Here is a 17,769-nt window from a genome sequence, read left to right as displayed (position 1 = left end):
GCTGGACTTTTGTCTGTAGACTTGAATGGCGACACTTCCCTCTCATCAAGTGAAAAAAAAAACATAACTGTTGGCAGAACTGTTGAAACATTAATTTCTGCACCAAATACAGCAACATTATTTGATATAGCTAATTTTCATATGCTACAGTGTGTTATAAGTTCATTATTCATATACTAGGATGCTAATCTCCTCTCATCATTTAACAAGAATCTAGAGCCTTTTTCAGCTTCCCTCACTGTGTCAACGCACCCATTAGGAACCAAGACAAATAAAGCGTCCTTTAATCATTATTTCACACCTCACAGGGTGTTAAGGCGGCTCAGATGACCGCAGTGTGTAGGTTCTTTTAAAGGGCCCCTAACATGATAAGGCAGCCGGTTATGTTTGAGTTTTGGTTTACCTGGTTTGTCAACATTGTTAAGCTGGCCCAGTGTATTGGCTCCTTTGTAATGTATATTGCTCCCTCCTCTGACTGGAACATTGTAGTCCATCATGGAGTGTGTGATTAAATGCATGAAATCACATTAGAAGACACAACAACAAGACAGGTCCCCTGAGGTTTGTCTCAGCACATTGAGCTACCTACTGGGCAACATAGTCTATTCTCCTTGCATACTTTAAAACACAAATTTTATACAAACATCATCCATGTTCTTAGAAAGTAATGTTTTTATTAATTGAATTGAAGTGCACCGAATGAAGGTCAAGTTCAATTTTCTCCAGCTCCTCCTTAGCTTGCCTTTTGATTGATATAACGGCTGGTAGGCAACCTACAGCAAAACCAAACACATCCACGTATTCCACAGACACACTTGATTCGAACAAAGTTATGTATGAGTTTGTAGCTCCAACCATCTGGTTATGGCAATGGTTTATGTGACCAGACAACCACCACTGACAATGACGACTTGGGGCAAATTAGTTTAAAGCTCCATATATGGGACTTTTGTCCCTTCCGGCACTCTACCCCAGCAAAATACAGCACAGGACCACATTCTGGTGATGCAAATAAATGAATGGCTTGTATTGGCTGATTCACAAGATGGAGTGGATAGCTAGCACAAAGACACAAGGAACTATAGATGATGAGATTACTTATTTTGGACACGCCCCATTTGGAGCCGAGAGTGTTTGAATCTTAACATTTTATGGAGCCCATTAATGATCATAGATATGGAAGACGTTGACATTAACTTGAAAATTTAAGGAACAGCTTATTTCGGATGTAAATCCATGCAAGATGACTGTGTAGCACAGTCTTTGTCCAAAATAACACCTGGATATGACCTAGGCTAATCCTGACACATTTTTCTTCCGAAATCTCAATCTTTCAAAACTGCCTTTGTATTAAGTAATACGCCTGTTGCACCATCAACATTGAATGCCAACCATAGTTAGAGTCGTCTTTGTATTCACAACGTTAAATCATTAGTATATCTATTACATTACTTGATATGGGAGCCAGATAGCCAACTGGAGGTATAAACCTGGAGCATTAGGGCATCATTTCCACTCTCCACAGGGAGAGGAAGCCCACTGTCTGGACAGTGGAAGCATAGACTGTGCTGACATTCTGTTGATTTTCTCACTGAAGAAACATTTGGTCTAAGTACCAAGTATGGTTAATTGCCTGTTCTGGACAAGAGCCAACCTCCTCTTCCAGATGAACAGTCATCAGTCTGTTATAATGTGATCTATGTTGTAACACCACAAAGTAGAGCAAATATTTCATCCCACCTGAACTGGCTGAAATTCCAATAAAATCTTTTCAAACAGCTCTAACACAAAACAACTATTATCATCATGTTTGACAGTGCCGTTTTAATCCAGTAGTATGGAAAACTGTAAATTTTTTGACTACACTGGGCCTTTAAACCGGGATAGTTGTATTCATGATGGGACAGACCAGGAAGTGAAATCAGCGGTGCGACTATATTGTCGTTTGAACTTTCGCGGAATAACCAGTTGTGAAGCATGCAATTAATTTTTGGAAGCTAGGTATAATTGTTGTTAAATTAAGACATTCATTCAGAAATGCTAAATAAGCATTATATTTGGCGCGCAGTTGTTAGATCTAGTATGAATATGGGGAACTATCAATACATACCGTTAGTTATTGCTACAGATATTTAAAAAGCGGAGTTAGCTGCTGTTCCACAGATGGCTATCACTCCGCTATGTTGTGTTTTAAAGAGGTAGGATAGCTAATATAGCTCGCTTACTAGGTACGTCGGCAAAACCTTTGTGTTTGCAAATAGGCATGGCGGTGTTCGTACTGACGCCAACAGTTTGCTAACTAGCTAGCTACTCGTGGTTTTAGGGATAGCCAGCTGCTAACTTAGGTTTCCTGCTAATTAGGCATGGTACCTACTAAGCTAACAACCTAATATTTTGTGTTTGGTTTCTAGCCATGGTGGTGGAGCAGAGAAGCTGGGTGCTGACGGGAGCCACGGTCGCAATTGTCGCGGCTATTTATCTGCAGTGCACGCAGAAGGCTCTCCCCGGCGGAGACTCTGGTAAAGCCATGGTCTTGTTTACTAGTTACAGTCTGTCAGCCAATCATGCATGGTTTATTAGTGACTGGCGATGATGTATCATCTTTCCGTGATCTTATTATGACAGATTCTAAACCTGGTTGTTTGAAAACCGAGTTATGAAAGCAAAGTGGCACGAGTGTGTTATATATATTCGTTATAGTTGCAGAGAAATCTATTAAATTTTTCAGTCATCACTTGCAACTAACTACAATGCCATTTGAAAATGTGTATAAGCATTTTATAAAAATCTCCAAACTGTTATTACATCGACATCTCATTTTGAATAATGTCTGCACTGAATATGTTTGTGGGGAGTACCCACTGGTCAAAAGTTTCTCTGTTAAAAAAAAAAATCTCTTCACATTTTGTTGTGTTATGGACTTAATTTATGAGTGATAATATTTTTTTGCCCTCAATCTACACACATTACCCAATAAACTTGAAAACTATGGAGGCATTTGGCCACTGATTGGGCGATACCAATGTTTCATTCCTTTCTGTACATGTGTACCCTGAGATAAATTAAATAAAAAATATTGCTTCTGAAGATGCTTCTTATTTCAACAAATGTAAATTCAGTCATACAAAAGTTATCTTTCTGTACATTTTAATAACAAAATACTACAAAATAAGTCTCATAATAATTGGAAAAGTTATATGACAAATACACAAGGGAATCCTTTCTGTAATTGTACAGTTATGAATGCCTGGAAATAAATGTAGTCAATAAGGTAGGTAAGATATTTAACTACCAGAATTGCTTTAACAAATGCTGTTGTTGGTCTTTGGATAGGGGCTAATTTGTTAAGGTGTTATTGGTTTAAATGAGCTGTGTTTCTGAAGATCAAGTGCTCTGACAGTTTTCAGTCTTAAAATATATTAGCCACTCATTTTGGCAGCCAATCCTTTTACACCATAAAACAGAAAATGAACGAGTTTGTTATTGTTGGCCAATTTTACAAAATGTCTTGTGACCTCACCTAAGTCAAAATATCAGGGCTCGGAAATGTTCAGCTGTGCCTGAAGGGATGTTACTGTGGTAACGGAGATAACTGCACTTTCGTGATTTCGTCTACCGCCACTCCAGCTGACTAGAATCTGACTGGATCCTTGTAGTAATTTGACCTTGATGCTAGAATTTGCAGTTTGATCTTAAACTATCATTGATAACCACCACGCGAATGAACAAAATAGTAGAAAAAAACCCAGAAATGCTGGCTTCAGGAAATTTTGGGGTGAAAGTGTCTTGTGCTGGAAATTTATCTTTCAACCATCCACTTTGTTACTGCACACATTGTTACTACATGCTCTTTCTGCCAATCCCTTACTGAAGAGCATGCACACTGAAGTTGCTCGCTCAACTGGCCCTTTTATTTTTCGGGAATCATTGGTTGGCTCTGACTACGATGAGTATACTGTGTGTTTCTCAAGTTGCACATAAGTACAACAACACCAGGAACTCAATAACCTTAAAAGCAGTGTTGTAACTTGACAGATTACTTACCAAGAAGAGGCAATTTGTGTGTCTAACCAAAAGTTAATGTCAGGAATTAAACATTTTCCTTGCTGTGGTTTTGCACTAATTGTGTGTCCATTTTACCGTTTGCAAGTACCACTGAATGCAGTGTAAAGCACGATCGGTCTGAAATATCAGGAATCAATTAAGAATGAAGTCCATAATACAACAAAATGTGGAGAAATTGATGATGAGAAATTGATGAGTCTCCAATACTTCCCCAAGGCACCGCATATACAGTGGATATAAAAAGTCTACACACCCTGTTAAAATGCCAGGGTTTTGTGATGTAAAAGAATGAGACAAAGATAAATAATGTCAGAACTTTTTTCACTTTTAATGTGACCTATAATGTGAACAATTCAATTGATAAACAAACTGAAATCTTTGAGGGTGAAAAAAAAGAAAAACCTTACAATAATATGGTTGCATAATTTAACCCAAAAACTGGTATTCATGAGAAGAAAAAAACATTTGGGGGGTGTTCTTTTCTGAACTAATCCAGTACATGTGGATGAGGAGTTAAGTGGCGGGAGCCCTACATATATGTAGGGCTCATGTAAATCATGAACAATTCAATTGAAAAACAAACTAAAATCTTCGAGGTGGAAAAAAGAAAAACCTTACAGTAACATGGTTGCATAAGTGTGCACACCCTCATATAACTTGGGGTGTGCACACTTGTTCAGAATTAACCAATCACATTCAAACTCATGTTAAAGAGAAGTCATTACACACCTGCCATCATTTAAAGTGACTCTGATTAATCACAAATAAAGTTCAGCTGTTCTAGTAGGATTTTCCTGATATTTTCTTAGTTGCATCTCAGAGCAAAAACCATGGTCCGCAGAGAGCTTCCAAAGCATCAGAGGGATCTCATTGTTGAAAGATATCAGTCAGGAGAAGGGTACAAAAGAATTTCAAAAGGATTAGACATATCATGGAACACAGTGAAGACAGTCATCATCAAGTGGAGAAAATATGGCCCAACAGAGACATTACCAAGAACTGGATTTCCCGCCAAAGTTTATGAAAAGACGAGAAGAAAGGGAGGCTTCCAAGAGGCCTACAGCAACATTAAATGAACTGCAGGAATTTCTGGCAAGTACTGGCTGTGTGCTGCATGTGACAACAATCTCCCGTATTGTTCATATGAATGGGCTATGGGGTAGGGTGGCAAGACGGAAGCCTTTTCTTACAAAGAAAAACATCCAAGCCCGGCTGAAGTTTGCAAAAACAAACATCAAGTCCCCCAAAAGCAGGTGGGAAAATGTGTTATAGTCTGATGAAACCAAGGTTGAACTTTTTGACCATAATTCCAAAAGGTATGTTTGGCGCCAAACAACACTGCATATCACCCAAAGAACACCATATCCACAATTTAGCATGGTGGTGGCAGCATCATGCTTTGGGGCTTTTTTTCTTCAGCTGCAACCGGGGCCTTAGTCAGGGTGAAGGGAATTATGAACAGTTCCAAATACCAGGCAATTTTGGCACAAAACCTTCAGGCGTCCGTTAGAAAGCTGAACATGAAGAGGAAGTTCACCTTTCAGAACGACAACGACCCAAAGCACACATCCAAATCCACAAAAGCATGGCTTAACCAGAAGACCACATGAATGTTTTGGAATGGCCCAGCCAGAGCCCAGACCTGAATCCAATTGAACATCTGTGGGGTGATCTGAAGAGGGCTGTGCACAGGAGATGTCCTCACAATCTGACAGATTTGGAGCGCTTTTGCAAAGAAGAGTGGGCAAATATTGCCACGTCAAGATGTGCCATGCTAATAGACTCCGACCCAAAGCTCATGACCATAGGTGAGAGTAGGAACGTAGATTGACCGGTAAATCGAGAGCTTCGCCTTGTGGCTCAGCTCTTTCTTCACCACGACAGACCGATACATCGACCGCATTACTGCAGAAGCTGCACCGATCCGTCTGTCAATCTCCAGTTCCATCCATCCCTCACTCGTGAACAAGACCCCTAGATACTTAAACTCCTCCACTTGAGGCAGGCACTCTCCACCAACCTGAAGTGGGCAAGCCACCCTTTTCCGATTGAGGACCATGGCCTCGGATTTGGAGGTACTGATTCTCATCCCCACTGCTTCACACTCGGCTGCAAACCGTCCCAGTGACCTGCTTCGGTCGTACAGGGACCTGACAGCCCTTAGCAAAGGACCCAGGACTCCATATTCCCGAAGCACTCTCCACAGGATGCCGCGAGGGACACAGTTGATTGCCTTCTCCAAATCCACAAAACACATGTGGATTGATTGGGCAAACTCCCATGAACCCTCCAACACCCCGTAGAGGGTATAGAGCTGGTCCAGTGTGTCACGGCCCGGACGAAAACCACACTGTTCCTCCTGAATCCGAGGTTCTACTATCGGCCGTATTCTCTCCAGAACCCTGGCATAGACTTTCCCGGGGAGGCTGAGAAGTGTGATCCCCCTATAGTTGGAACGCACCCTCCGGTCCCCCTTCTTAAAAAGATTTTAGGGGATTTTGTGTTTATTAATTTTTTCTTCAAAGATTATAGATCACGTTATAGGTCACATTAAAGGTGGAAAAAGTTCTGACCTGATTTATCTTTGTCTCATTCTTTTACATCACAAAACCCTGGCATTTTAACAGGGTGTGTAGACTTTTTATATCCACTGTACATATATGTAGGGCTCCCCCCACTTAACTCCTCATCCACATGGATTAGGTCAGAAAAGAACACCCCCCGAATGTTTCTCTTCTCATGAATACCAGTTTTTGGGTTACATTATCATCAGATACTTTCACCCAAAAGGAAGAGAAACTCAACGGCCTTCACAAAGAGTCCTACACTTTGCATTCAGTATGTTCACCACTCATATAGCTGCCAATGTTTCTCAGATCCAGGAAGTTTCCTATCATATTCAATGCACACTTTCCTAGTGGGTCCAACCCAGTTCCTTGAGTCTTATTATACACGCTGCCGGGGCGTGGCGCTGTTCAGTCACCACAGTGCTGAATGTGCCCTCGTTGGTTTCTGTCTTGCTGTCTACGGTGCTGAATGTTACAAACATACAGTCAATATATACAGTTCTACTTTAAAATGTTTTACCTTTTAGTAATTTTGTAAATTTGACAGCTATTTCTTTGGTTTCTCTTTTGCTAACTTCCAGATCGTATCTTTAACCATTATAAACACACTGTTTACTGAGTGAAAGAAATGTCTGCTATTTGAGCTGGGAATATTTGATTTCTTCCCCTTGTGTCTGTGTCTTCCTTAAAAAAACAAGTCAGTATCAGAGGAGATTATTTTGGCATAAAGTCAAGGTTTGCTGTGCTTATTTCTTTAGTCATAAAGTTCATATTTCAGTGTAATTATTAGAATGAATAAACTAGGAGCGAGGCTTCACGTTGTTCAGTAATGTGTTCAGCAGATGGAGGTGTCTCTGCCTGCCTGCAGTCTGAGACTGGGGATTACTGCAGAGTCAGGATTACTGACGCATAGATGATCATGGATGGATGGGGGACTGGGACTCTTTTATTCACATCTGCCACAATATTTTTTTGTCAGGCTTTAGTGTCAACTTTCCGTTCCTCCAACATTTGCATTGTTCTTAAGCTTGGTAAACTGTTAGTCAAAAACAAGTTTCTTACAGAGAGAAACATTTGGATCTTGTTCTTATTGAGTTTTTTTTTACGGAAATGCAGTTTCTCTTGGTAAATAGATCTATATTATGTTAAAATGTACACTGTATGTACAGTACTTACCGAGATAGTTAATGCCTTATTATATTTGCATTGAACAGTTTTTTGTTTAGTGTTGCTAGGATATACACTCAATGGCCACTTTATTAGGCACAGCTATCTACTATCTGGTAAGCAGGACCCCTTTTGCCTCCAGAACAGCCGGATTTCTTCACAGCATGGATTCAATAAAGCACTCGAAACATTCCTTAGTGATTTTGGTCCATGCTATCTCGATCGCATCACACGGTCACTTAAGATCTTACGGCAACCTATTTCTTCTGCTAACGTCCCTTTCCACCTCATCCCAAAAGTTGTTGCATTGAATTGAGATCTGGCACAATGCAGGATGGATTCATTTGGTTTATGCTAAATTCTGCCATCTGCATGTTGCAGCAGAAATCCAGTTTGTTGAGGCTGATTCTCATCTTCTGGTTCTTAGCTGACAGGAATGGAACCCAGCGAGGTCATTTGCTGCTGTATCCCATCTACTTTAAGTTTCAACGCATTGTGCTTTTAAATGTGCTCTTTTTCACACCGCTGTTGTATAGAGTGGGGATTTCAGTATTTGTGGCCTTTTCTGTCAGCCTTAATGAGTCTGGCCATTTTATTATCGTTAACGAGGGATTTTTGACCAGGACTGTTGTTTACTGGGAATGTTTTGTTTATCGCACCATTCCCTGTAAACTCTAGAGACTGTAGTATGTGAAAAAACGAAGAGGTCACCTATTTCTGAGATGCTGGAGCCATCATCTCTGGCCCACCACCCCTATAGTCCCACCACAGTCAAAGTCATTTAGGTCGCACATCTTCCCTATTCTAATGTTTGCTTGAACAACAACCAATCCCATGCTGTTGAGTGTATATGATCTTGTCACGATAATTGCAGGCTGCACTCTACGCTTCTGCTAAAAATATCAAATACTAATTCAAATTGTTTTAATATTATAAACATGAAATACATGTTTAATGTAATTACATTTAATGTAATGCCATGCAAGTAGGCTACTGACTGTGCTTAGACAGATCATATTGGTGTGAAGCCCTGGCATATATTTGCAAAAGGGAAATACATTGCAACTGCGTTTTGCAAGATGGAACCATTGGAAAAGCCTGGACCCGATATGAGGAGCAGAAGAAACATCCGGAGTAGCTCGGCTGCTTGTGCTGCTGCTGGGCTGGGGCCTTTGAAAAAAAGTCCAGCCCCTTCTCCACAGTGTTTAGAAATGGTACACCCGCTCCGATAGTGCCAGCTGAACACCCTTCCCAATTCTCCAGGTCTCCGTCTTCATGTTCTAATCTCTTTAGGTGTGATGCACCCGGGAGAGGCTCGAGCGCAGCCCCGCGGGAACGCTGTTGTCTAGGAATGTGGAGTGTGGAAATGACAGGGATTATGGGTAGGCTGGTGTGGGTGCCCATACTCTGCTATCACAAAGACTATTGGCATCCGCGCTGCCTCCCCGTCGACTCATATATTTTCCCATTTTAGTAATGGGACCTTAGCACTGGTGCTGCTCTCTGCCTCTGATGTTCTGGCCCTTTCTTAGTTACAATTTCATGTCGGTGTGTAGAAGCGTCCTTGATGGAATATGTAGTTTTGTATGAAATGGAGAAATTGATGGAGGCTGAGACAGTGATGAGAAATGATGACAGGTACAGTTCCATGTGAATTGGACCAATGGAAGAATTTAAGCTGTGCAGTTGAAGAGAGTTCTGGTTTCATGGCCTATTAAACTGATAAGAGTAAAAGGGGCTTCAAGCCCAGAAACTCTAATATGTATGCAGAGGTTAAATGAGGAGAAATGAGATGGTGACGAAGCCTTTGAAATTATTCTGCAATGTTCTGTAACTTTGGTATTGAATCAGAAACCTAGTTCTGATGCGTGGTGGCTCAGCATTCTGATCGGTCCCAAGTTTTGCAGTTCTATAGTTTTGCAGTTCTATACTATGCATGCTTAACATGAGTTAAATATGTTTAAATATACTTTATTTCCCAACTGAAACATCTATCAAGTCTGACAATATGGCTGCCTTTTTTGTTTTTAATGAGTGGTTATAGCACAGAGCTTGAGTTATAGTATGTGAATGTAGCGACTACAACCTCACATTATTGCTAATTCGAAAACTAGAAAAACAATCAAAGACCTTTTCCACAATATATGAAGCAAAACCTTGTGCAATTTTTCAAAATGTATTTTAATTTCTGAATCTTTTTAATGTGTTAAAAGAATGTCACACTTTGAACTGTGGCACAGACAACAACTTCTTGTTAACCTCTGATGTGCCAGCAGAGGGTGCTGTGTGGGACTAACGCATTTATCAATTTAATTTAATCTGAACAAAATTTCAATTTTCATGAGTGGGAGATGTAACCACTGGGTGAAAAATCTGTATAATTGGAAACGCTTTTGGGTGTATTCTGGCACAAATGGGTTTGTGCCCAAACGGATCTGAGGAATCCTTAAATAGCATTCAGGGGTTTGTATGCAGTTTATACTGAACCCCACACAGAGGTAGACAGTCAGAAAGCTTGCAACCCGCTCCTGTGTCCTCAAGCTCAGTTCATCATGCTCTCTTTGTTGTCAACACTGCCTGTGTTTCTGTTTGAGTGTCCTCTCTGGACCAGAGGAGAGGCTGGGAGTTGGGGAACTGAGAAGAGAGCTAGCGAAAGGGGATGAAAAGAAGAAAGACGGGAGGGAAGGGACCTGGAGCGTGCCGAGGTTGGGTCTGGGAGTGAGACTCGGATCAGCCTACGTGTGTGCTTGTGTGGCGGACCACTGGGGAGGAGGTGTTATGGTGTGTTTGTGTGTAAGTGTGTGTGGCGGATATGGCAGAAGAGTTGCTGTTTGTGTGTGTGTGTGTGTGTGTGTGTCAGAGAGGGGGAGGTGGTAGAGTCAGGGGAGAAGTGAGAGATGAAGAGAATGAGCGTGCCGCTTAGGAAATGTCACACTGGGAAGATTTGCAGGTTTTGATCCAGGCAAATTAATGCAAAACCCCAGTGCAAGTATTTGATTTGGGAAAACTTTGGAGCAGACTTGTCTCTTAATAATAATTATTGGGTTTACATTAATTTCCTACCCTATTCTCTTTCACAGGAGAGCTGATCACCGCTGCTTGTGAGCTGGGGGTAAGCATTAACCGTATTGTTTAATCAATTCACTCATTAACTGTTAGAAGCATTAAGGAAGTTTAATTAAGCATGGACAGAAAGCAGATTAATTTACTTTCAGTCCACAGGTTTTTTCCTTCTTTTTTTATACACTTATTTTACTAAGTTAGAAGTAGAGAATGCTATAATTTGCAACCCGTTTTTCAAATCCAATTAAAGTCAATGGTAAGGCGATGGCTTTTGTAGGCTTTGCCTTATGTACGGTATAAGGCTTATTATATCCACCCCTCTTTTTGTGTGTGTGTGTGTGTGTGTAAGCCGCGAAGAATGAACTAAATCGGGTTAACAGTTATAATAAGTTTTATTATTTAATAAAGTTTATTACGCCGCTGTGATCCTTTTAGGGAGGCTGTGTCAGTGTCACTATGCCAGTAATCCCGCCGTTAGTGCCGCAGTCCGTGTGGCCTGCCTGTCTGCCTGTCAGGCCTCCCCAGGGTTCAGGGGGCCTCCCTGGGCCCCGGGCCGCCGGCCCTCCCCATCTGGTCCCCAGAGCTCTGGAGCTCTTGCACTACAGCTCCCTGTGGCCTTGGTGTCCCTTCGCTGTCCTTTAGCTTCTTAACTGGGAGCCTGTCTGTCTGGACCTGCCCCCCGCATCCCGTGTCTCCTACCTCCACCTCATGTCCACCTGGGCGGGCTGATGCCTGCCTGTCTGACCCAACCATCTGTTTATCAAACGGAGATTTTCCCCCGTCTTCTCTGTCTCTCCCTCGTTTGTCTGTCCCTTTCTCTCTGTCTCCCTCTCTGTTCAGATGTTTTCCACCCAGTCTTCCTCTCTTTCATCTGACCGGTCCTTTTACCTTCCTGGCTTTCAGAGCTCCTCCAGTCTCTCCTCAGGCCTGGCTGTGGCTGCTTGTTGTGGACATGCCCGGGGGTTCAGTTATCCTCGGCAGTGTCTGTGATGATTGGTGGTTAATCACTCTCTCACCTCTCTGTGGTGACTCCATTTGAAGAGCTGCCCCTGCTCCCCGGCTGGCCCGGCCTTATCAGTGCCAGGGAATGAGTCGGCGTCTAATGACTGAGCCCTTATCGGCCTGGAGGAGACTTAGCGGCTAATTGCAGTGATTGCTGGGATCCCCCAGGCAGGAGTAGCTGCTGCTCCGAGGTGGTTTGGAGGCTGGGCTGGCGGTCATCACGTGCTGCCTCTTGGACCCCAGGGATGGACTTGTCCTTGGGAAGTGATGAGGGGAGGAAGATGGGAAGGTTTCTGTAAAGCAGTGGACTCAACTTTTTGATGAGGCGAGGCAGGGGTGGGTTAGCCAGCCTGGCTGAATCCTGACTCCAAGTCCTTCTGACTTAGCCTCTGCAGAGGTTGCTTTGGTCATGTTGGCAAGAGGTGTTGATAATGAAGGGGATGCCCACTGCTGGTTGAATATCCATATTCCCAATGAAACATAATCGATATTTTACAAAAGGACTGCCCACAAAACCAGACTGTCATGTTTACTTCCAAAATCTCTGGCATAAAATATTAATGAGGAAGCTTGCGGCGTAGTGCATGCGCATTGCGAATAAATAAGAACCAATTAAAACGCTTGCAAATTTTCAGAGCAAATATTGAGGTTAGAATATGACTCCCTGCGTTGTGATTCGCATAGGCCATGTCAGCCAGGCTCGGAGGGGGCACCCTTGCTGTGTTCTTCCACGATACTCGTTTGAAAAAGTTGTGCTCTTTCGCTCTTTAGCCCTAATCTTGCTGTCTCCCTCCTGTCTTTGTCGTCATCCCACCCTGGTCTGTCTGTCGTCAGTCGTCCCCTGGTTACTGACATGTCATCTCTCTCTTTCTGTGTGTGTGTAGGTGGCTCATCCTCCAGGATACCCAGTCTTCACTCTCCTGGCTTGGCTGTCTCTGACCTTGATGCCGACCCTCTCCCTGTCCGTTTCTCCTGCCCACAGTATCAACCTGCTGAGCAGCCTGCTGGGGGCTGGGGCCAGCGGGGGCCTCTGCTTCACTGTCTGCAGGTGAACTAGACATGACCAGGGCCCAGACCAGCGCCTGGTCTTATAATCCTACTATTATTCTGCTTTTTTTTATTATATAAGTTATTGGACTGATTCAGTAACCTGGAAAATCTCAAAAATGGGTTTTAAAGAAAACTGTTTCAATATAATTTTTTTGGGATATTTTGTGGTCTTTTTTAGACCACAATCCTGTGGAGGAGTCGTTGTCCCTGTCTTTTATCTGGCCCACCATACATCACCCATTTGTTGGTTTTGGTGGTTTCCGTGCGTATACACAGTGCCAAATTGGTGGACGCTTACAGTCAAGATTTCTTGCCTTATGGTGTCGCTTTACATTCACAGAGCATATCCATGCATGTAGTGTTATGTTGAATAATTTCAGACAGTTCCATTCACCATTCCAATAAATGAACACACAGCACCAGCATCATGTTTAGGGACACAGGAAACGTATGAGCACAGTGCCGGAGCAGAGAGAGTCACTGGTCCCATGTGGTCTGGGTCCATTTCCTGTGTGCTTGGCTGGTGGTGGCTGGGTGGCAGGTGGGATGGACTGGGTCAGGGTACTGGGTCAGGCTTGCTGGAGCAGGACAGGGGCTGGGGAGGAAGTTCTCTCCCCATGTGGACTGGCCCTCATCCCAGACTGACTGACTGACTGCCGCCTCACTCTCTGCTCCGTCTCTGCCCTTCCTGTCCTCAGAGGTGACTCATAACCTTGCAGCGTTTGGCTCTACGGCGCTGTGGGGAAGAGAGGAAGCTCCTTAATAATCCTTTCCACTCACTGAGTGTGGTCTTGCTGCTCCCTCTGTGGCTTGGTGCTGTGTGGATCTCCTTCTCTGGGTCTCTGGCTCTGATATGGACGCAACTGCCTTTTGGAATTTCATGAGCGATCTGTCGCACCATTTCACTAAGCTCTGGCTAGCCACTTCCATACTGGGAGTTTAGAGACGGCATCTGCATGCTGTCTGAAGATACACTATTTGGACCACAGTGTATGGAAAGTGCCCTGTTTGTAATCTCTAAGGATTTAGATCCAATTTTGGATTATAGTTACACTAAGTGAAAAGTCATTATGAGGAGCCCCTCCTGGGCTGATGGGCACTGAGGACTTTAGCCAGAGCACCCAGTCACCCCCTTTAAGCTCTTAAGTATGGCTGTATAATCTATACTTTTCAATTTGAAATATAGACATAAAGGTTTTTAGTCATAATCAGTCTAGGGCATGACTTGGGCTTGTGGCTGGAGTTCAGCTGGGAGTCATGGTGGGATTCTGGTACTGGATGACAGTCTTGGTGTGGTTCTGGTACTGGATGACAGTCCTGGTGTGGTTCTGGTACTGGATGACAGTCTTTGTGTGGTTCTGGTACTGGATGACAGTCTTGGTGTGGTTCTGGTACAAGATGACAGTCTTTGTGTGGTTCTGGTACTGGATGACAGTCTTTGTGTGGTTCTGGTACTGGATGACAGTCTTGGTGTGGTTCTGGTACTGGATGACAGTCTTGGTGTGCTTCTGGTACTGGATGACAGTCTTGGTGTGGTTCTGGTACTGGATCGGACACGGGGACGGTTGTTTTCAGAATGATCTTTGGACTGCCTGTAGGTTTGGCGCTGGGATCCATGGATACTTCGCCCAAGCCCAGTAGGGTGGCAGAGATGGCATAACATACCACTGTTGGGGTCCCTCCGGCCAGATCTGTCCCACAGACTAAATGCCAAGACAGAGTAGCCTGCCCTTCATACCTACCCGGCCCTCTACTCAGCAGTAGTTGACACAGCCAGGAAGTCGTCATTATGGCTAAACAGTCCCTGCTTTATATTTTCTTCAAAATCCATTTAAACATGACCTTCACCTTAACCACACTGCTAACCTTATAGATGTTATCTGGTGGAAACCACCTGTCAGAAGTAATACCTGACCTATACATGTGATTAGAATTTATCATGGTTGGCTCTCCAATCTGCTCATATGTTTTGTTATTTAAACAGCAGCATTTTGAGATGTATGCAAGTGGTTGCACTAGAGGAATAGTCACAGTTTCAAATTCATAGTGACTTAGTATCAGTCGTCTGCAGACTTATTTCATTGAACGTATTACATGTTATTACATTACATTTATTTATAGACTTGAAGGCAGTTCCCAAACAGTAAATTGCAAGACCTTGAAATTTCTCTGGAATATTCCCAACATAGCAAGCCTTTGATGTATCAATTTAAATTAGTCGGACAGATTGCTGTGTTTAATGTGGGGGAATGTAAATTGATAGGCTTGGAAGCCATTTCTCTCTGCAAGTTGCGTAAGTTTAAAATGCACCACTCAGCCTCCCTTTGATTTGTCAATTACAGCGCACTTGGCTTGATCATATGGTTTGATGGCCAACTTGCATGTCTCATTATGTTATCACACCAGGACGTGACAAGCCTTTGACGGTGGCCGTAATGATAATAATTAGTATTGGTTGCACTTGAAGCTTGCCAGGGATGCTTCTGTATGTGGCCCTATCTGTCTTAGAAAACCCTCTATACAGTTAGTCTCGGGAGGACTATAAAAAAATCACCACAAAAAAGGTGTGGACCCTGTGAAAGAGGATAATCCAGAGAGCTCAGCATTTGGTGCTTCCTCATTTCACAGTTTATCTACTAAAGCTCCCGTGAATCTGTGCTACCTGACAGGAATCTCTCCCACCATTCCAGTGGTAATCCTGAGACACTGAGAAACACTGCCACCGCCACGCTATAACAACGTCGCCACCAACAACCAAGCACGGCACACATTGTTTCGGTCGTTCCGTTCACACAACACCCCCCCCCCAGCACCCCCGTCCCAAAGGCACACCTGCGAGACTCACCTGCCAAGAGCAGGTCTGTGCAGACCAGCTGATACCTCGATGGACTGGAGGGTGGGCGGAGGGCCAGACCCTGCCTACAGCCTGGTACTGTGGCCTAAGGTCCTTCCAAGGCCCTATACCATATGGTCCTGAGCATCCCCCTGTTTCCCCATCCTCCACCCCCCTGGCCGCGGTCAGGTTCTACGTCAGCCCAAGGAGAGCTGTCGCCGAGCCAGAGCTTGGAGAGGGCCGCCTTATTGGTGTCGGGTACGGGCCGTTGCGACGGCTCCCAGGTTCGGATGTTTGCCCTCTCCGGGAGATATCCCGCTGTCACACAGACGAGGCCTCCCTGCTCCTCTCACCCCCCACGTCCTCAGCACAAGCAACGCTTCCCCCAGGACTCATCCAGTCCCAGTTAAACAGATGTTTAATGATGATGTTATTTCCTCATTACTGGCAGTGGGATGGGGTGGAGGGGCTGGATAGACAGCATAACAGAGCTTTAATATTCCTGTTGCCGGTGGGCCTGAGATTGTGTCTGTCTCGGACGTCAATATTACATCCCTTACCCACCACAGGCTGTCTTAATAAGGCACCAGACTAGGAGACCATCAGACTCGGCAATTACAATTCAGCCAGAATTAGTTAATGGAATCTATAGAGAAACATTTCTATATCAGTGGTGGCTGCCTAATGACGTTGTTGAAATAGCAGCAGTATGAAAATGGCTTTCTGTGAATCTCATAAACACAGGATTTCTGTAATTTGTTTTTTTCTCTCTCCCTGTGTTGTGTAATTTTTGTGTGTTGGGCTGGAGATTAAGATGGCATTCTGGAAGAAATTGTCATGTCAGTAGCTGCATTGTTTGAGCTGGTTTGTGGTGATTAATTTTGCACGCACTCGGAGCATTGGAGCGGGCGTTCTCCTGGAGGAAGGGCTGTCTGAGGCACACTCTGCCTTTCTTTCCTTATTTACCCTGTCCTCCTCCCTCTGCTGTACCCCAGCCTGATTGGAGAGTTTTAACAGCAGTATGTGTATATTGTGGAAGCTTAATGTACTAGCTGCTGTAAGGCCAGGCATTCTGAATACATTCATAAATGTATTAATGTGTTCATAATTATATGTAGCAGCCATATAATCAGAATCTATGTACAGTAAGAAAATCTATCTTGTTGCCAACAAAAAAAATCCTCAGTGTTCAGGCACACTGTCCTGTGAACATCCTCAGTGTTCAGGCCACTGTCCTGTGAACATCCTCAGTGTTCAGCCCGGTGTCCTGTGAACATCCGCAGCTAAGCCCAGCAGTGTCACTGTTACTGTGCCAATGCCAGCTGGAACCCTCTTGTACACTAGACCTGGCTACTATCTGAACATCCTCTGTGTTCAGCCCACCGTTATATAATTTTCACATCCTCTATGTTCAGCCCACTGTCATATAATCTGAACATCCTCAGTGTTCAGCTCACTGTAATTATCTAAACATCCTCAGTGTTCAGCCCACTGCCATACTATCTGAACATCCAGTGTTCAGCCAACTGTCAAATTATCTGAACATTCTCAATGTTCAGCCCACTGTCATATTATCTTAACATCCTCAGGGTTCAGCCCACTGTCATATTATCTGAACACCCACAGTGTTCAGCCCACTGTCATATTATCTGAACATCCTCAGTGTTCAGCCCACTGTCATATTATCTAAACATCCTCAGTGTTCAGCCCACTGTCATATTATCTGAACATCCTCAGTGTTCAGCCCACTGTCATATTATCTTAACATCCTCAGTGTTCAGCCCACTGTCATATTATCTTAACATCCTCAGTGTTCAGCCCACTGTCATATTATCTGAACACCCACAGTGTTCAGCCCACTGTCATATTATCTTAACATCCTCAGTGTTCAGCCCACTGTCATATTATCTGAACATCCTCAGTGTTCAGCCCACTGTCATATTATATGAACATCCTCTGTGTTCAGCCCACTGTCCTGTCATGGCCGCAGCTAAGTCCAGCAGTGTCACTGTTACTGTGCCA

General features: G+C 43.6%; 1 protein-coding gene across 4 annotated transcripts in view; it reads left to right on the top strand.

Annotated features, from left to right (window-relative positions):
• Positions 1–1,896: 1,896 nt before the first annotated feature.
• tmem260 (transmembrane protein 260) overlaps positions 1,897–17,769 on the top strand; it is a 34,818-nt gene continuing 18,945 nt past the window's right edge. For 3 of the 4 annotated variants that reach the window (XM_020053817.2, XM_020053816.2, XM_013137353.3), the window contains exons 1-4: positions 1,897–2,001; positions 2,412–2,519; positions 10,880–10,911; positions 12,749–12,912. In XM_020053817.2, the coding sequence (XP_019909376.1) occupies positions 2,414–2,519; positions 10,880–10,911; positions 12,749–12,912 (302 nt within the window). In that variant the 5' untranslated portion in view covers positions 1,897–2,001; positions 2,412–2,413. The other variant, XM_034297630.1, reaches the window with a different exon arrangement.

The sequence above is a fragment of the Esox lucius genome, chromosome 15 (assembly GCF_011004845.1).
Source record: "Esox lucius isolate fEsoLuc1 chromosome 15, fEsoLuc1.pri, whole genome shotgun sequence".
NCBI lineage: Eukaryota > Metazoa > Chordata > Actinopteri > Esociformes > Esocidae > Esox > Esox lucius.
This window is presented reverse-complemented; position numbering and strand designations above follow the sequence as displayed.